Raw genomic sequence first — 20,335 nt, 5'->3', positions numbered from 1 at the left:
TTTTATGCCTTACTATACTGTGACATTTTTATCACTTTTTATGCCTTACTATACTGTGACATTTTTATCACTTTTTATGCCTTACTATACTATGACGTTTTTATCACTTTTTATGCCTTACTATACTATGATGTTTTTATGCCTTACTATACTGTGACATTTTTATCACTTTTTATGCCTTACTATACTCTGACATTTTTATCACTTTTTATGCCTTACTATACTATTATGTTTTTATGACTTTTATACCTTACTAAACTATGAGTTTTTAATGAGTTTTCATGCCTTACTGTACCAATGAGTTTTTATTATTATTTATGCCTTACTATACTATGACATTTTTATCACTTATTATGCCTTACTATATTATGACGTTTTTATCACATTTATGCCTTACTATACTATGACATTTTTATCACTTTTTATGCCTTACTATACTATGACTTCATGACTTTTATGCCTAACTGTACAATGACTTTTTCATGACTTTTTATGCCTTACTATAGTATGACCTTTGAATATCTTTTATGCCTCATTTACTATGACTTTTTCATGACTTATGTCCTACCATAATGCAATGTTAATTTTTATGCCTTACTATACTACGAGGTTCTCATGACGTTTTATGCCTTACTATACTATGTCATTTATATGCCTTAGTATAGTATGACTTTTTATGACTATGTAACTTTTTAATGATTTGCTATATACTAACTTATTTTATGACTTACTTTACCATGACTTTTATTACCTCGCTATATTTTTATACCTCAACATACTTTGACATTTTCATGATTTATTACACTATTACTTCTTTTTATGACTGAGTATACTGACTTTTTTGTCTTTACTATGGCATTTTCATGATTTACTATACTTTCTAGTTTTTTATGCCTTACTATACTATGATGTTTCTATTGAAGCTGTGAAGAGACGCATTCCAAAATCTGAAGAATCTCAGAAGAAAAAAAAAAACATGGACATGATTCAACATATAAATTTATTAAAATACAAAACTCTGCGTGTGTGTGTGTGTGTCACAGCAGGGCACTCTTTGTGTATGACAGCAGACACAGCGATTGGTCGAATGATGCCCGTAGCTCCGCCCACCCTGCCTCCAGCCGAGTGGACAGACGGATCAGTGCTGCCATGGCAACAGCGTGCTGTGACAACGAGTGGAGATGGAGCTGAGAAACGTAAAATAAAAAATTTTAGGTTAAAAAGGAAACTGTGGAGAAATTTTCATAATAAAAGCCTGAAAAATGTAGGGCTGGAAGTAATGTGTGATTCTTTGCTGCGTTCTGATTGGCTGACCTTCAGGAAAAGCGCTAGGTAAGCGTGTGCCAGATCAAAGTCCCGCCCACTAGCCAACATGCTGTCAATCATGTAAATGAAGGCTAGCAGGAGGCTGCTGGCTCCATCCCCCTCTGATGTCAGACAAGTGAGCTCGACGGAGAGCGCTGCCGGCCCACAATCCTTCAGGAGACGCACAGGGCGATCGACTGCAAAGAGAGAGAGAGCGAATCTGTGGTTATTGATTTAATATTAGAATTTATATTATTAACGACTAGTTTGATTTGGAAATTTGAAAAATGAAACCTTTCAGACAAAAGGCTTTTATATTAGAGGTTCATAATAATAATAATAATAATAAAGATTTAATAAAAACATAAAACATAATATATTTTGATGATTAAAAGAATTTATATAAAATATTATCTACGCATCTACATTTTTATTTATAGATATTAAATATTTAGATAAAGCCTGGACCGTAAATTTGATCAATGTTTCATCAGTTAATCAAAAACTCAAATTTTAAGCTGAAGTGTGAGACTTAAATATAAATGAAGGTCTGTTACAGTCACAGCTGACATAAACCCTCTCAGCTGCATGTCCGTCTCTCTGCAAGCCTGCAATTTCTAGCTCTGAGCACACGTCAGTCAGACATATGTCTATAAGTCTAAATAATAATAATAAATACATGTTTAAATGTTTACATGTCTGCATTCACTGATGTTATTTCCACAGGACGGTATGAAATAACTAAATATCAACTTAACATTGAAAAAAACAACAACAAACCATCTCACTGAAAATTACATTTAAAAAATAGTTTTCATGATGAACATCAAACACATTCAGACTCACATGATCCAGAATCTAGAGCTGATTCCAGAGCAGAGCTGAACTCTGACCTCTGAGACAACAGGCCCCAGCCCAGCACCTTTGACTGAAACAACAACAATAAGAATAACAAAAATAATAATTCTGTTTATAAAATAAGACAGAAAAAGTAGCTGAGGTCCATCAGGTGTACCTGTGTTTCCTGTTTGGTTGCCGTGGGCAACGTGAATTGAGGTGTGAGACCAGGAACTGTTGGCAGGAAGAACGGTGCAGCAGCTGCAGCCACAGGAGGAGCTACAGGTTTATTCTTCCTCTACAAAACACAGAAACACTTCCTGTTTAACTCTTCATAGCTGAGGATCTGATGTTGACGCACTGAACTTGAATCATTTCATCACTTCTTCATTCATATAAAGAACTGCAGGAAAAACCAAGCTGAAAGACAATCCAGGTCTGAGCTCAGACAGGAAGTGACACAGATAAACAAAAATATGTATCAAATAAAATAATAGAAATTAAAATCCAAACAAAACAAGAGCATTTCAATTACAAGACAAGCACTTCATAAAAAACGGCAGGGCTAAAGCTAAAGTATCCAATATAATGAAAAGATACCCGCTAAATCCAACTAGCAGCTAAACATGATTAGCTTAGCATTGTAGCAGTACCTTCTTGCTCATCTTATTTTATTATGATAAGTTTATGGTAATATGATTACATCAGATTCTTATGATTGCTCCAGATTTAGATATTTATGTCAGATTCTCATGATTACGTCAGATTCTTGTGATTTAATCCTTTTGCCTTCGTGAAGACAGAAAAGTGAAAAAGAGTCACGTGACACCTTGATATCATCGAGGTGAAGCAGACATTTCCATCGAGATTCTGGCAGCAGAGACAGTGTCACCAGCTCCGCCCCCAACTGATCAGCTGACTCATACGCATCATCCGCTTCCTCTGATGTCACTGCTTGTTCTGATTCATCCGCTGTGACCCCCGGAAGCGCCTCCACAGCTGGTTGGTAGTCAGTAGGGAGGGGGCGGAGCCCCACAGGCCCACACAGGCTCTTATTGGTCCTGAGGGAGGAGAGCTGTATTGTGATTGGCTGCTGCAAGAGGTTAGCTGATCAGTGTTGTCATGATTACAAACAAAAAACACTATGTAGATTATCCTAAATATTAAAAGGTCAAACAGGCTTATCTGATTGGCTAAATATCAGATATATGAAAATCCTGAGAGGTGATTGGTTCAGACCAGAGGTAAACACCCAGACTGTCGATGTGAGCAGTCGCCAGGAAGTCTCCGGTTGGTGACATAGACACACCCACTGGCGCCATGGCAACCATGAAACAGTCAACAAGGCTGAAGAGAGAAGAAGATGATTAACGACTGATTTAATTATCCTGTTTAAATATGTTTATTGGTTATTAACTGGCCAGCAACTCCGACATCAGTTACTCATTGATCTGAGCTGTAATCTGTTATAGCTTGTGATGCAACAGAAACTTTCTTTTTACAGAACTACACACTGATCACATGACTGCTTCTGATTGGACAGCTCCACAAAAGTTGGACTGTTCCATTTTTACCAGCCAGAGGGGAGATCCCAGGTACGAATGGTGCAGTCCATCGCCACGGTGACCAGCCAGCGACCATCAGGACTGAACGTCTGAGGAGATACAGTAACATCGTCTCTAATGTCGCTAACTGTTAGCAATACTATTGCCTGTAAAGCATCTGTGTGCATCATAAGCAGGTTGTTAGCCATGTTAGCTATCTTTAACCCACCATGTCGTTTATGTTGCCGTGGTGACCTGCAAACTTCCTGACCACCCGCCTGGTCTCTATGTCGACCACCAGTAGTGTGAAGTCATCCAGCGCTAATGCTAGCATCCCGCTAACATCAAGAAAAAGGAGAAACACGTTAACTGTTACATACCTGTGTGTATAGTGTCATGCTAACTTATCATCATGCTGACTGCTAGCTACCTGTGTTCACTGTAAGCTACTGTCTGTGTAGCATCATTCTAACTGTTAGCTACCTGTCTCTGTGTAGTATCATGCTAGCTGGCGCAGCATTTAGCTTCAGCTGTTCTTCTTGTTTCCTGGTTTTGAAGCGCCAGAACTTGAGCAGCCAATCAGAGCCGGCGGTGAGTGTCAGCTGATTCAGGGTATCTGTGGCGACACCTCGCACCGAACCACTGTGAGCTGGAGCAGAGAGGCGAGGTCAGTGATACGCAGAGATACAGAATGGACCGATCACAAACAAGAAACAGATAAGCGCACCTCTCTGACTGTCGCCATAGCAACCACGATGCAGGCCGGACTGCAGGTTATAGACATCAACACGGCCACATGATGAGCCAATCACAGCAAAGTTACCACAGGAAGTGATGTCAACGGCCTGGAGACAGAGACAGGAAGTGAGGAACAAATCATGTCATGAACTTCCCCTAGGGGAAAAATAAAGTATCTATCTATCTATCTATCTATCTATCTATCTATCTATCTACATGATGGCGTTACCGTAGCAATAGCTTCCCTGCGAGGGCAGGGCGGCTGCAGATGGTGAGCTCCCATGGTGCACCTCTGGTAGTTCCATGTTGTGGTTGCTAAGCGACCGCGATGACATGCGACAATTCCATCCCAGTCTGACTGACGGGCAGCGACAGAGAGACAGCAAGACAGAGACAAAGAGAGAGACAGACAGAGAGAAAGAGAGAAACAGAGAGAGACAGAGAGAGAGAGACAAAGAGAGAGAGAGACAGAGAGAGACGAGACAGACAGACAGACAGAGAGAGACAAAGAGAGAGAAAGACAGAGACAAAGAGAGAGACAGACGGACAGAGAGAAACAGAGAAAAGAGAGAGAGACAAAGACAAAGAGAGACAGAGAGAGACAGAGACAGAGACAAAGAGAGAGAGACAGAGACAAAGAGAGAGAGACAGAGAGAGAGAGAGACATACAGAAAGAGAGACAGACATAGAGAGTCCATCAGCTGGTCTTTAACTTGGACGTTGTCTCTTGTGGACGAGACTCACCAGAGGAGAACACAGTGATGGCAGGAAGATGCAGCTCCTCGTAGGACAGACCCTTCTTCTTCTTCTGCTCTTTCTTCTTGTTCATGGACCCTGGACCCCAACACACAACACACACACACAGTCAGTCATTGGTTGTTAGCTTGTTACCCAGATCAAACTGCAGCTTTAAAACTGAACTGACCGTGACCCAGGTTCTTGTTGAAGCGCTCGTGGACGGTGGAGAACGACTGTAACGTCCCGTCCTGACCTGAAGGGGGCGGAGCAACATCCTGTCACTTTATTTTTCACTACAGGAAGAACCAACACTGACCACACTCACTGAAGGGGCGTGGCCAGGACCAGGAATCCAGGCAGCGATGTACGAGTGAGTTAATGTGAATGATTATTTTCATTAGCTGACGTTTCTATAGATTAATCTTTTCATTCATTTAAAATTCAGAAGAAAATGTTCAGAACAGAGACGATCATTAATAAATAATATCAAATTATTATCATATTATTCAAGTAAATCATATGCAGCTGTTTATTTACCTGCACTGAGGATGTTTTTTCCATCGTTGCCATGGTGATGGATGGTGGTGGGTGGGGCGCTGTGACCCTGACGACTTCGCAGAAGTCTGGCACCGCCCCCCTCCTGGTCAAATATCCACACCTAGAAATAGAGTGGAGGAGAAGTGACGTTCACTGAATCAATAAACGATCAATAAACAGTAAACAAACAGTCTATGATTTAAACTGTCACAATCGTCTGTTTATTTGTTTGTTTACCTTGATGGCGTTGTCGGCTCCGTTGGTGACCAACAGCGGCTCTCCATGCAGGAAGGTTGCTGCGGCGATGGCTGTACTGTGGGCATGTCTCTGCTGGGCAACCAGTTGACGGCGCTCCAGATCCCAGAATGCAATGTGGCCCTGAGGACTGCCGGACGCCACGATGGGAGGACCATCTGAGAGAGAGCGAGAGAGGGGGGGGAGAGAGAGAGAGAGAGAGGATGGATCCTCTTTTCCTTTTCTCTGAACATGAAGTTGGATCAGATCAGATCAGATCAGGATCAGAATTTGACACCAGTCTCTTTGTATTTATCAGATCAGCGTCAAAATAAACAGGAAACTGGTTTTTGGAGTCAACTGTAAATTCAGGATTTAATGGTCCTGGTCTTGGTTTGTACAAATGAACAAAATGTATTTATGTAAATGATTTCAACCTGATGCTGAGTCAAGAGTAAACCTGATCCACTTGAATCTAGATCTGTTTCAGTCCACCTGATGGTGTGATGTGGTCTCAGATGAGTCCAGACCAGCAGCTTTCTAATGTGCAGACAGACCCTTTGGGACCGGGGTCAGGGCTCAAAGGTCAGGGGCCAGGGGTCGATGACAGAGGTACAGTACAGGATGAAGGCAGTGGATGGAGCGGGCTAGAGACTACCACTTGTACCTGTTCTGAAGGCGAGCGAGCTGATTGGTCCCCAGTCCTGAGTGAAGCTCATCATCGTCACATCCAATCGGATGTTGTGAATGATGATGCGGCCCGTCGCCGTGCCAACACCGACCACGTCCACCGCGGGACTCTGGGAAATAAAGTTTTTACTGAACAAATAATAAAATAAAAAAGTGGAATTCATTCTGTTTTTCTTTTTTTTTTAAATAAAAGCGTGCCCATCTAGTTCATTTAAACACGACATGTTTTAATTTATGTTTACTTTTAGTTTGTTTACATATTTACATTTCTGTCATCTGAATAAATCATTACACATCACACTTCCTGTTTTTACTTGTTGTTAAATAAAATATAAAAACCATGGCTGACCTGCTGCAGAGACGTGACGCCTGACGACCAGCCAGGAAACGTGAACAACAGCTTACTGAGGAGGGAAAAGACCAATCAGCTGATTCAGACAATGACTGATCAGCTGGTAATGAGCTCAGGTAAATGTGTGTTTATTAGTCACAAACTGAGCCACTGACACCGGGTGAGAACAGGTGGGACCGGGTTAGACCGGTCTGTCGTGGTTGAGCTGATCACCTGCAGATGGAGGGGGCGGGGCAGGGTTTACCTGGAGTCAATGTGTAAGTTAAGTTCAGCCACTCTCACCTGGTCTTGATGTTCCAGAGCTGCAGTGCACCCTGGGAGCTTCCCAGCAGCACCTTGTTGAGGTAAGTGCTTGGGTGCATCATGGCCGACACGTCAAAGGTGTTGGGGTCAAACTGTAGCCGCAGGTAGATATCTGAGAGGCAGGGAGAGCAAGGCATGAGGGGTAACAGGACAGGTAAAATAAAGACACAGGTGAGTGTACCTGAAGCCCCATCCCCTATGCTCACCCCCACCCTGGACATCCCACACAATGACATCACCGCCGCTGTCAGCAGAGATCAGCTGATCACCCAGCGGAAGCAGCAGACGCACTTCCTGTCTGTGACCATGGTAACACATCACCACCTGTAGGGAGGGCAAACAGTGACAAAATACTTCATTCTGTTATTTTCATTTTATTTTATATTTATCTTTTCTTTATTCTTCTTTAAAATTTTTAAAAAACAAAATATGAAAAAAAGTTTTTAAATTTTGTTTTCGATATTTTGTACCTCTTTGTTCCGGGCGAACGCGCTGACAACTCGCCCCGCAGCGGCAAACACCAACATCCTGTCTGCAGCCACACAGGTGATGTCATCTGACAGGCTGTTACCTAGGCAACCACATCACAGCACAGCAGCAAATCAGAGAGCAGAGAATTCAGTTTAAAAATATTTAAATATATTATCAATACATATTTTAATGAGTAGTAAAATACTCACTGACAGCAACGATCCCCAACCTGTTCACCTGAAACCAATCAATACATCAATACATTGATCAGTTTACATCACAAAAGGTCAAGACGTCAAACAGCACACAAACACAACCTGCTGATTTTTTATTTTTATATCAGTAATATTCATATTGAAGCTGTTATTGATCCAACATCCAAGCCAATCAGCCGGCAGTTTCCCATCATGCCCGGGGGTCTGAAACCCGCAGCCTTTATCTCGTCAGTGTTTACGTTAAAGGCTCAATTATGCTATTTCAGCGACGTAACCGTCCCCGCCCACTTCCAATAACTTCCTGTCAGCTGACCTGATATTGAGTGATGCGTCCACTAGAAGGCAGCTCAGTTTTTTTTTCTAATACTTTATTTAAACATAGAAAATTACATGAACGATGACATACTCAAACATAATCATAAATTATCTTACATTTTAAAGTAAATTCACACCTCCTTTGATATTCCAAACTGAAAAACTATTGCGATGGTTTATATCACATTTCAAAAACAAACATACAACAGATATAAGATGAAAGAGAGAATGATAAGAACATAAAATAAATAATAAAACAATTAAAAGGAAAATCATATAAACAAGTAAATCCATACTAATTAAATACAAGGGAGGCAGCTCAGAGTCACAGGTCTCTGACAACAATAAACATGGCGACAGGAAGACGTGAGGTCATCAAATACACTGCAACACCTTCGACCAAACGTTCCACCATTTTAAAATTCTTTGTAGTGAACTTTTGTAGGACAGGAGGCTCCGCCCACACACCAATCTAATGACGACCATAAATTAACACTAATGCATTCAGGTCTGACGTGGATCAGTCCAGCAGGACATGAACTCATGTAGACCTGGTCTGTGGTTCAGGTCAGACCTGGTCTGAACCTGGTGCTGATGGTTTTTAGCTTGGCCTGCAGAAACAATATTAGAAGCAAAGTGCTGATCAAAACCTCTGCTCATCAGATTAAAACATGTAGTGTGTTATAAAATGGTGCAGTGGGGTCCTCAGGACTGTCTCAGTGGTCTCGTGTCTGTGTCATGTCGCTGTTGTCGGTACAGGAGCCGTCAGAGGACAAACATGTGAAGAACCTGTCTGTCAGCACTTTATAAGTTTTATTGAACTCTGTTTGTAAATAAAGTTAACGTTTCTTACGTTGTACGTGTGAAGACTTTTACCGATCGCCGTCACCAGGTAAAACTCCCGGTGCTTCTGATGGTATCGGAGCGCGTGTGGCACATGGTTAGAGTAAAGACCCAAAACCCGGAACCCGGAGAACAAAGAGCTGCCGCCGCCTGCGAGACTCCCGCCACCTGGCATGTCCAGTAAAAACCGAGGACTTTACCGGAGAAAAACCGAAAAATAACGAACAAACAATCAGGGCAGAGACACAGCGCTGAACGGAGACTGAAAACACATGGAGGAGGGCTACGGAACAGAGTCCGACCGGAAACCAGCCGCAACAACATGAAGGTTCCGCTCTGAGGAAAAGTTTGTTTCCTTCCCCTGAAGCCGGATCCTGGAAACTTTGTTTTGATGAATTTTTAATGAAAAGTATTGAAATGACTAATGGTTTAAAACATGAACCTACATAATGACCTGCTGTTGGTCTTTTTAAATAAAACTAATGAAATAATCATATGAAATAACAATTTCAAACAGAGAAAGTGAATCTGAAGATTTTATTTCAGGTGAGTTCGAAGAGTTTCAACATAGAACGTACAACAGGAAACCATCAGTCAGTGACTTTTACTGGAAAAACAAAAATCACACTTTCAATCTACTTTTGAAGACACTTTAGAAAAACTGTCACCAGGTTCAAGTTTTAACTGGTTTAATTTTTATTCTTGAATATTGATTTAAATATTAATGAATCACAGATAATTTAATCTAAATCTACATTTTAATACATTTAATTTATTTTTACACGTTTATACAAATAAACTGTTTCACACAGCAGCTGACTCAATGGACTGCAGGGGACCAATCAGCTGTCAGGATTTAAACACAAACAGGTTCATGAATTCATGCTCTCATGCTGGGACAGGAAGGGACAGTGTTTCCATGGTGACGTTTTGTTTGAAGGAAGGCAGGACGTGACCTGAACTGGTCACCAAGCAAAAGAAAAAAAAAAAAAAAAAGATTTTTTGTCCCACTGAGCATGCTCAGTAGAGTCACTGAGCATGCTCAGTAGGGTCACTGAGCATGCTCAGTAGAGAGGAAACTCTCCAGGACAGAAGAGCCTGTTTGTAGCTGAATGAAAAATAACTTTGATTCAACTGTTAACCTCACTCCATCTGTGGTTGCTATGGTGTTGTAGGTGGTTGCTATGGTGTTGCAGGTGGTTGCTACGGTGTCTGTGCCATACACAGATGAAACGTGGAGAGTCACATGATTCCTTCCTGCCCAGCAGCTCGTCCGTCACTGACTCAGTCAGCTGACCTCTCTGTGGGAGGTGATGCTGCGTCTCCATGGTAACACCTTTAGCTGTGCTTCCTGTCCAGCAGCAGCAGCCTCAGCAGAGTCCTGGCTGCAGCGAGCAGTGCCCCGTGCAGAGCGTACTGCGCCACCAGCGCTCCAAACCCCCGGTAAAAGCCAGCCCCGCCCTCCTTGCGGCGGATGGCGTGGAGGCAGTCGGAGAAGCCATCGTACTGCGTGTTGACAGGCAGGACCAGGGGGCTGCCGCCATTTCCAGTGGCAACCACGCCATCGGTGGCGTCGATAATGGTGCGCGTGCCCTGTAGGCTGAGGCGGTGCAGCGCTGTCTCTAGGGGAAACACCACCACGTCTGCCACCAGAGACCCCACCCACGCAGCCGCCAGCTCGGGGAAGTAGGCGTCCAGGGGGTTGGACGGGTCCGTCCGTTGCTTCCTGCCCCGCTGGTGCAGCCACAGCGCCGCCCGCTGCACAGAGGCGGCAATGGCGTATCGCAGGATGGCATGCAGCGCAGCAGGAAGCAGCAGACAGCTGAGAGGAAGCAGACGACGACTGTGAGGAGCACCGACACCCAACACCCGAGCCAGACCCTCACGGACACAGTCCAGAAGACCGGAGGACGCCTCGTCCCGGACAATCTCACTCTGAGAACCACACGGGACAAACTGATCAGACACATTATCGTTTATTGATCAACTGAAAAAGACCAGACGACGTCAGACAAACAGCTGAGTGATGACACCTTCGTCTCAGAGGCAAGAGACCAGGAGACGAGGGGAAAAGGGGACGAGTAGACAAGGGGACGAAGAAACAAGGGTACGAGGAGACACAGTGAGAAAACAAGAGGAAGTGGTGAATGTTCTGTCAGCAGCATCGTGCTGAGAATGATTCAGGTTATCAATAACTAATCAATAAGAAAAATCAAACCACAGATGAAAACAACACGGTTAAAGCTTCATTAATTGATTTATAATCAATACTGACCTGGACTGTCTCAATGAGGCTGGCGCAGTAAAACGGAAGAGCGACCACAGCTGTTAACCTGTGGGCGAGAGACGGAGAGAGAGAGACAGGGAGAGTGTTTTAAACTGAAAGAAGAAGTCAGAGCATCAACAATATAAACAGTAGAAGAAGAAGTGAACTGACCCTTTCAGTAGTAAATGTCCAGCCAGTTGTTTCCAGCTCCACCTGTGAGGAAGTTCCCTGGAGACAGACAACACACTGATACTACAGTAATACTTCAGCGATACTACAGTAATACTACAGTAATACTACAGTAACACTAGTGGTAGTACAGCAATACTACAGTGGTACTACAGCAACACTAGAGTAATACTACAGTAACACTAGTGGTACTAAAGCAATACTACAGTGGTACTCCAGCAATACTACAGTAACACTACAGTAATACTACAGTAACACTAGTGGTACTAAAGCAATACTACAGTGGTACTCCAGCAATACTACAGTAACACTACAGTAATACTACAGTAACACTAGTGGTACTAAAGCAATACTACAGTGGTACTCCAGCAATACTACAGTAACACTACAGTAATACTACAGTAACACTAGTGGTACTACAGCAATACTACAATGGCACTACAGCAATACTACAGTAAACACTATTGCACTCCTGCATGGTTACCGTGGCAATGGGGTGAACTCGCTGATAATGCCCTCAGCTCCCAGTGTGATGCCATGAACGATGAAGGTGCTGCCCATCCCCTTCCACAGAGCCTTCAGTCCCTGAATGTTAAAAACACATTATTGATAACTGATCAAAGCGATTGATTATTACACAACACCTTGACTGACATGTTTTATAATTAGAGTTGATATTTTTTGTTTATGATATATTGTTTATTACTGAAAACATTCTTTTTTTTTTTTTTATTCAAGGTCTTTTTATTGACTTTTCAAATTTTACAGAATACATTACTTTCCAGAAAGTCTTATTTAACAGTAAATATAAAATATAACCCCCACATGTCTTGCTCCAACGGAGCCCCATCCCTACAACAGAAGTATTGTACCACTCAGAAGTGTAACAGAGTCAGTTCCAGAAACATTTACTGTACTTATTCAATGTGACAAGAATCTTAGATAAAATATCCATACAGGTAAAGTAAAAACAAAGACAACAAGGTTAAAAAAGGACAAAATACAACATAAAAAATAATAAATAAAAATAAACATTGCAAATAACAAATAGGTAAACTATACAGTATAAGGGTCGGTGTTACAAAGCTGCAGTCTCAGTGGTGTCCATTTGTTCTAAATAAGCTAAGAATGGTTGCCAGATATTGTGAAATTTCTGAGCACACCCTCTTGTAGAGTAGCGAATTTTCTCCAATGTCAAATGATATGCAAGATCTTTAATCCATAGCTTAAAGGTTGGTGGAAGTTTGTCCTTCCACTTCAGCAGAACAAGTCGTCTGGCTAAAAGAGATGCAAAAACTATCGTATTTTTTGCCTGGCGGCTAAGATGTATATTTTGTGGAGCTACTCCAAATACTGCAATGGTAGCAGAAGGTTCTATGGGTACTTCTAAAATGTCAGAGAGAGTTTTAAATATTAATTGCCAGAAATTATTTAATTTTGAACAAAACCAAAACATATGTGCAAGGGTGGCTGGTGTTCGTCCACAGCGATCACACATAGGATTGATATTTGGCACAAACCTAGCTAATTTTGCTTTAGACCAGTGGAGACGATATAAAACCTTAAGCTGGATGTCTGTATGTCAAAGGCAAATTGAAGAGGAATGAATTCTATCTAGAGCTTTCAACCAGATTTCATCAAAAAACTGGATCTCCAAATCTTTCTCCCACTGATTCCTTATCAAAATTAAAGGTTCCAAATTATGCGAGTTTAACAAAGAATAGACTTTCCCAATATTCCCTTTTGAGCATGGGTTAAGTTTTAAAATTGAATCTAAAAGAGAGCTTGTGATGGAAATGATTGAATGATGCTGATACAAAACTGCGAAGTTGTAAAAATCTAAATGGAAAATTTGATCTGGGGACATTAAATTTTAGTGTCAGTTGTTCAAAGGACATGAATGTATTGTCCATAAATAAATCATTTATTGTTGTGACCCCACTTCTAGCCCAAACCTCAAATGCTCCATCTGTAAGTGATGGTTTAAACATGTGATTTCTCACTATAGGAGCGTAGATCGAGAAGTCGTTGAGTTTAAAGGATCGTCTGAACTGTTTCCAGATCTTAAAGGAATGCTTCACAATTGGATTTGAAGTATACTTAGATATAGGTTCAGAAAGGGGGAGTTTTGAATAGAGAAGGGCATGTAAAGAAGTGGGGCCACAGGATATGTTTTCGAGTTGTAGCCATTTGGGACCGGTGCCATGGGGTGAAAGCTCCTTCCAATATAACAGAATCCTTATGTTAGCGGCCCAATAATATAATTGAAAATTAGGAAGAGAGAATCCACCATGTTGACGGCGCCGTTGTAACATGCTTTTACGTATTCGTGGGTTTTTCTTATTCCAGATAAATCCAGATATCAATTTGTCTATGGATAGAAAGAATGATTTCGATAAAAATACAGGGATACATTGAAATAAATACAAATATTTGGGCAGCACATTCATTTTAATTGTATTGATTCTTCTTCCTAGCGATAAGGGTAGTAGGTTCCAGCATTCTAAATCTTGTTTTAGGCGAAGAAGCAATGGAGGGAAATTGGCCTTAAAGAGGTTTTTAAAGTCATGTGTGACCCAGATTCCTAAATATTTGAATTTATATGCACTTATTTTAAGGGGAAATGAGTCAAGTGAGATCAGTTTGGCTGCAACATTCACCGGCATGATCTCACTCTTTTGTAAGTTGACTTTATATACTGATATTTTCCAGAAGTCTTCTAGCAGAAAAGCATGTCGTCGGCATAAAGGGATACTTTATGCTCAAAACCATTCCTCTGTATTCCTTTAATGCCAACTTCACCACGCAGTGCAATCGCTAATGGCTCTACTGCGAGAGCGAATAAAAGAGGAGACAGAGGGCAGCCTTGTCTAGTGCCGCGACGCAGTGGAAAGTAGGAGGAGAGATTATTGTTTGTAAGGACAGCTGCTAGCGGGGAAGAGTAAAGCACCCTTATCCAAGAGAGAAATCTCGAACCAAAACCGAATTGTTTGAGAGTGTAAAAAAGATAATCCCACTCCACCCGATTGAATGCCTTCTCAGCATCAAGAGATATTAATATTTCGGGAATATCGGGTGGGGTGGGATCATAGAGAATATTGTACAGGCGTCATATATTAAAAAAGGAATGGCGACCTTTGATAAAGCCTGTTTGGTCATCACATATAATTGAGGGCAGGACAGCTTCTAAACGGCAGGCCAGCATCTTCGAAAGAATTTTACTATCTACATTTAAGAGCGAGATAGGTCGGTATGAAATGCATTCTTGGGGATTTTTATCCTTTTCAGGGATAAGTGATATGACTGCTTGTCGCATGGTTGGAGGAAGGGAGCCATTAGTAAATGATTCTTCAAATATGGAGAGCAAAATACGGGCAAGTTGGTTCGAAAATTTCTTTAAAAATTCCCTCGGGAACCCATCCGGTCCCGGACACTTCCCATTTTGCATGGAATTGATAGCCTTTTTAAGCTCCTCTACAGAGAATTGTTCCTCAAGGTCAGCTGCAATTTCATTCTGAATTGTGGGGACGTCCAATTTTCCAAAAAATGAATCAAACGACTCATTTCCAAGAGATTCTGTGGTGTACAGTTTTTCATAAAATTTGTGAAAACATGTATTTATCTCTGAATGATCTATGTGCTTAGCACATCCCAATGTGGTGCATAAATATTAGCCAGAATAACTGGCATGTTATACAGTCTGCCTACCACAAATATGTAACGACCAGAACTGTCTGTCTCAACCTTTGACATAACAAAGGGGATGTTTTTATTTATAATAATTGCTGCGCCCCTGGACTTGGAGTGAAGTTAGAATGGTACGCCTGACCTATCCATCCTCCCCTAATTCAAAAGTGATCAAAAGTTCGCAGGTGTGTTTCCTGAAGGTAGGCTATTCCTACATTGAGTTTTTCCAAATGAGATAATACTTTTTTACGTTTAACAGGGTGAATTAGAGATTTAACATTCCAGCTTATAAAGGTTACATCACAACTGGCTGATCTGTTTGGAAAGTGTAAGTTAGTCATGGTCTCAATTAAAAGAAGAAGAAATTGACTGCATATTATGTTTTAGCGGACTTGAGTTATTTGCAACACCGAAAAGACCTGACAATAAAAATAATAAGGAAAAAGAAAAAAAGAAAAGAGAATCAGAAAAGTCTGGTACAGTAAATTCCCAATTCCTGTCACCTAACAGAACGAAGTGACTCCTAAACCCCCCGCAATAGTATCCACACATTCAAGTGTTTACTGGGTTCACTAGCACCAACGGACACAGCCCTACTGAGTATTATAAAACTTAAGGCACATTAAACAACAAGTTGGAATATCAGAATATTTTGGCCAAAATACACTATTCTATGTATATAGAGAAAAGACATTTGTATTTAGGCTCAGTCTTGTTCACTGGTCTCTCTTGGAATAAATCCAGTAGCAGCACCGCCATAACAGTATCAGTTTACTCAACACTTGTCTATGGATAGGAATGTCAAACATAGATGAGTAATTTATCATCCCCTTAATATTAAGATCAAATCAACAAGAAGAGGAAAAACTCAGCCCAGTGACACTGTTTCGTTGCTTAGAATAAACAAAAAAGAAATTAGAAAAAAGGGAAAAAAAATCACATACCGACCAGCCTAAGCTGCATGGCTCAGTAAACATAAGTATCGTTTTAGGACAAAATGAAAAACAGAAAATGGCTCGTAATAAGTACTGCCGGTGTTCATCTTTCTCCCTTTAAGATAGTTTACCGTTGAACTGATACTACATGTAACCTTTGTGGTGTCTTGACATAGAGGTGAGACAGAAGAGAGCTAAGAGAAAATCATATTTGGTATTCATAAAAAAGGATAAGATGTCACATTTTGGCCAACTATAATGGTAGGTCTACACTATTATGCATGTAAAGAATGGAGAAAGAAGAGAAAAGAAAATGTAAGTAAATAAAAAGGAGCCTATACTCCACATTTGTCTTTCTAATGTCAGCAAAGGTGATGATACAGTTATAAACACAGGAAGGAAGGAAGAGTATAAAACAAACAAAAAACTTAAAGTAGCCAGTGTAAGTGTGTGTCCACTCCACATGTATCTTATTCCTTCTAACACACTGGTACCAATAAATTAAATAAGAGGTAGATGGCTTTTGTAGTCACAGTGCTGTCTGCTTACTCACCGAGTGACAACATCAGCATAGCTGGTGTGAGTTTAAACCCTCTTTACTTCAGTCATGGTTAGTCCTCCGGTGCTTCTTGTAGAATTTTGGTTTTCACATAAACCATGGCGTCCTCCGGATTCTGAAACTGTCTCTCAGTGCCGTTATACGTGATGCGAAGTCGCGCTGGGTAGTTGAGACCGTACCGGATGTCATCTCGTCCACGGAGCAGCCAGATCTGAATGCAGATCTGGCTTGTGCAACACTCGGTGGAAAATCCGGGAATATGGAGATGGCGGTTCCTTTGAACTGGAGAGGCCCGGACTCCCTGGCACGGCGAAGCACCTTGATGCAGTCTTGGCAATAATCTTCGCCACAATGACACGGGGCTTACCGCCTGGTCTTCTAGCCTGAAGACCCCTGTGTGATCTGTCCACCAATACATCCTTGTCCAGGTGCAGAACTTCTTTCAGGAGTTTGGAGACAGTTCCTGGAGTACTGCAGCCGGGGGTCTCTGGCACGTTCAGTATGCGGATGTTGGAGCGCCTCATCCTCCCCTCCATATCCAGGCATTTCTCCCGCAAGCTGGTTACCTCCGTCTCGAGTTTGCCCATCTTTGTCTGTAGTGAAATCACGTCCTCCAAGCAAGATGATAATCCCCGCTCCATTTCTGATATGGTTGTTTTCATCTTCTCCACCTCAGAGCGGATTGTAGCAGTGTTGTTAGCCACCTCTGTTTTCACAGCGTGTAGCTCGGATTTAAGTTTCAAATTCCTCAGCCAGCACATTCTTTAACTCCGACCTGAACAGCCCGGCGATGTCGTCTTTAAGCGAGGCGAGGATTTCGGCTTTCAGGTCCGCCTCTTTCATTTGGTCACCTGGCCCAGAGGGGCTGCTGCTGCCACCGGCGTGTGAAGCACCCGAGGCCGCGGTTTTAGGCCCCGCAGTAGGGTCGAACTTGTACCTCCGCAAATTGTTGGCCATTGAAGTGTTAAAACCAAAACTGAACCGGCAAAAAGTTTAAGTAAACAACTGAGAGCAATATTTTTTAGCTTTTTGTGGGTATACGGCGCCTTAAAAAAACTTTTTAAACGGATTTCAGCAGAGCTCGTCAAACACACAACCTACTCCATTGCTGGCTCAAATGCACCCCTGAAAACATTCTTAATTTAAATTATTTTATTTATATCTAATATTATTATAAAATTTGTAAATGTAAATGATTTATTTTATGATTATAATTTATTTTTATTAATAATTTAATATTCAAATATTTTAGACATTTTTAAAGTATTTGAAGATTTTGCATGTCATCCCCTCTCTCTCCGACTTCCCTGTCCCTCTCTCACTGTGCTATCACAAAAAAATAACCTTAAAAAAAAAAAATCTTTTTATTCTTTTCATTATTTTAAAAACTTTTATAATTAAAAATTATAATTCTTCAAACACTTTATTTGACCATGATTAATAGATTGTTTTTTTATATTTCTTACTTACTTTATAAGGATGTTAAATATGATATTAAACATGTTTTTATGTTTATTATCATCTTTTTTATTTTAACCTTGTTATTTTAATAACATAAATTGGATGTCATAAATGAACAACTGTAACATATTAAATATGAGACCTGCTCATTGCTCAGCAGGTGTTCCTTACCTGAGCCTTGGTGATGGAGTACATGATGGTGACGGCGCTGAACGGAGTCAGGTGGTAACAGCGGGCGTGGTAGTTCACCTGCATTGCAGGTAAAACATGACAATGGTTATAATTAAACATGAGGCAGTTGGATGACGAGGTGATGATGATGGCAATGATGATGAGGATGAAGATGAACGAACCTGACACTGTCTGCGGAGGACGATGCAAGGGTGAGCCAGGACGTTCTCTGTGAAAAGGCTGCACACACACTCATGTTATTCAACTGCTTTTATTCTGAAAATCCTCTAATCTAATGCGAGGTTCATTATCACTCATTTATTTTATAACAATAACAACATCATTGACAACCTGACCAATCCGATCCCAAAGCCGGCAAATCGATTCAGCTGCTCTGAAAAACAAGAAAAAAAAAGTCATTAATACAAATATTCAAGAAAACAACATTTTCATCTTTAAGTTTTGTTTTCGGTTCTGATTATCTATAAACATTTTAATACATTTCATTAACTATTTATTTTCATTAGTGAGAAGCTGAAGAGAATCATATGGAAGTTTATCAAAATCATGATTAACTCTAAATTATGGGACTAAAATAGTCAACACATTTATTTACTAGATAATAATGACATGAAACATACACAAAAGTTTTGAATTGATTTGTTTTTAATTGTTTCCACTTCTTTTTATTTGTTAGCTCGCTGACTATCAGTTAGTCGGCCAATTAGCATTATTAGCCTGCTGTATAGAGTTCCTATTTCTGTCATTAGCCTGCAGGCTAGCTGTCAGTTAGCTGAACAGGTTTTACTCCATTTATTTTCTATTGTATGATTAGCCTATAGGCTAGTTAGCACAACACATTTGCCTCGATTCAGTGTTTCTTGTTGTCATGTTAGCATGCTAGCAAACCACCACACCGCGTATCAAGATTCCCGCCCGTTAGCACTGTAGCCATTAGCCTGGCAGCTAACCCTCTTCCGCCCCCCGACCTACCGGCAGGCGGTACGCCGGGCTGCGGAGCGTCCCAGCCGGCTGCGACTCCGGGACCACCATGCTCTCCCAGCAGCTCATCGTACTGCGGTGTCCGCTCTCCGGGGTGCAGGTTGCGGCTTCCGGGGATGTCGGGTGGGGTGGTGACCCAGTGGTGGTGCTGCAGCTCCGCAGGGGCTCCGGCGCTCCTGACCGGGTAGCTGGCTCCGTACAGCGGGTCGTCGCGGCCGCGGTAGCCGAGCCCATCGAAGCTGTCCGGCCGCCTGGAGGCCATCAGAGGGTCGGTTGCGGAAAAACAGCGGGAGGACCGTGATTGGGAACCAGTTAACGGATACGAGGGGAGGACATCAACTGAACACAGTCACGTCTCTGTAAAGTGACGGGAGAGACGGTTTAAAGGAGTCGTCCCTGTTGATTTGACCCACAACCAACAACATCCACCTGTCACCTGCTACCCGGAAGGTTTTACTCTTCTTCTTGATTTCCGGCAGACTGCAGGTGTTGGGCTCATTACCGCCCCCATCGTGTGGTGGCGGAACCAAACTGAGTTTCATTAGAACCAGAAATACAGAGGAACCGTGTTGATGAATCGGACCGCAGGTTCTTATCCAACGGCAACTAGTATTTATTTTCATTATGGAATAATCTGCTAATTCTTTTCTCAATTGATTGATTGATTAATTGGTTTGTAGTGAGAAGACCTGTCAAAATTACACGGAATTCAAAGTGACACCTTCACTCTGCATCTGATCAAAAATATATTAAAATTATCTAAATAAAAAACAGCAGATAGCAACAAAGTTGTTCTAAGAAATAAATACAAATTTTAAAAAGCACCTAGATGTTTAATTTAATGTTATTATTCTGCTGTTAAAAATATATTTGGTGAAGAATCCTCATTTATCTAAACTCCTGTAATCCATCCAGGTACTTTAGGAAAATGAACCCTGATGCA

General features: G+C 41.5%; 2 protein-coding genes across 2 annotated transcripts; both read right to left on the bottom strand.

Moving 5' to 3' along the window:
• Nucleotides 1–1,002: 1,002 nt before the first annotated feature.
• Nucleotides 1,003–9,402, bottom strand: wdr36 (WD repeat domain 36). Its single transcript, XM_022768516.1, has 22 exons — nucleotides 9,133–9,402; nucleotides 7,959–7,986; nucleotides 7,749–7,849; nucleotides 7,485–7,602; nucleotides 7,258–7,390; nucleotides 6,973–7,027; nucleotides 6,601–6,733; nucleotides 5,937–6,112; nucleotides 5,700–5,820; nucleotides 5,350–5,415; nucleotides 5,166–5,258; nucleotides 4,654–4,793; nucleotides 4,414–4,531; nucleotides 4,170–4,335; nucleotides 3,916–4,024; nucleotides 3,717–3,796; nucleotides 3,382–3,489; nucleotides 2,972–3,203; nucleotides 2,321–2,440; nucleotides 2,152–2,233; nucleotides 1,315–1,502; nucleotides 1,003–1,187 (listed from the first exon to the last, which is right to left on the bottom strand). Exons 1-22 carry the CDS (start codon nucleotides 9,295–9,297, stop codon nucleotides 1,038–1,040), a joined length of 2,682 nt encoding a protein of 893 aa, XP_022624237.1. The 5' UTR covers nucleotides 9,298–9,402; the 3' UTR covers nucleotides 1,003–1,037.
• Nucleotides 9,403–9,645: 243 nt separating this feature from the next.
• slc25a46 (solute carrier family 25 member 46) lies at nucleotides 9,646–20,180 on the bottom strand. The gene is made up of 8 exons (XM_022768511.1): nucleotides 19,384–20,180; nucleotides 18,742–18,784; nucleotides 18,573–18,630; nucleotides 18,391–18,468; nucleotides 12,062–12,162; nucleotides 11,560–11,616; nucleotides 11,398–11,455; nucleotides 9,646–11,057 (listed from the first exon to the last, which is right to left on the bottom strand). The coding sequence occupies exons 1-8, from the start codon at nucleotides 19,652–19,654 to the stop codon at nucleotides 10,461–10,463; spliced, it is 1,263 nt and encodes a 420-aa protein (XP_022624232.1). The 5' UTR covers nucleotides 19,655–20,180; the 3' UTR covers nucleotides 9,646–10,460.
• Nucleotides 20,181–20,335: the final 155 nt, after the last annotated feature.

This window comes from Seriola dumerili, unplaced genomic scaffold (assembly GCF_002260705.1).
Source record: "Seriola dumerili isolate Sdu_G_001 unplaced genomic scaffold, Sdu_1.0 BDQW01001673.1, whole genome shotgun sequence".
NCBI lineage: Eukaryota > Metazoa > Chordata > Actinopteri > Carangiformes > Carangidae > Seriola > Seriola dumerili.
The sequence above is the reverse complement of the archived record's forward strand: the minus strand, read 5'-3'. Positions and strand labels throughout refer to the sequence as shown.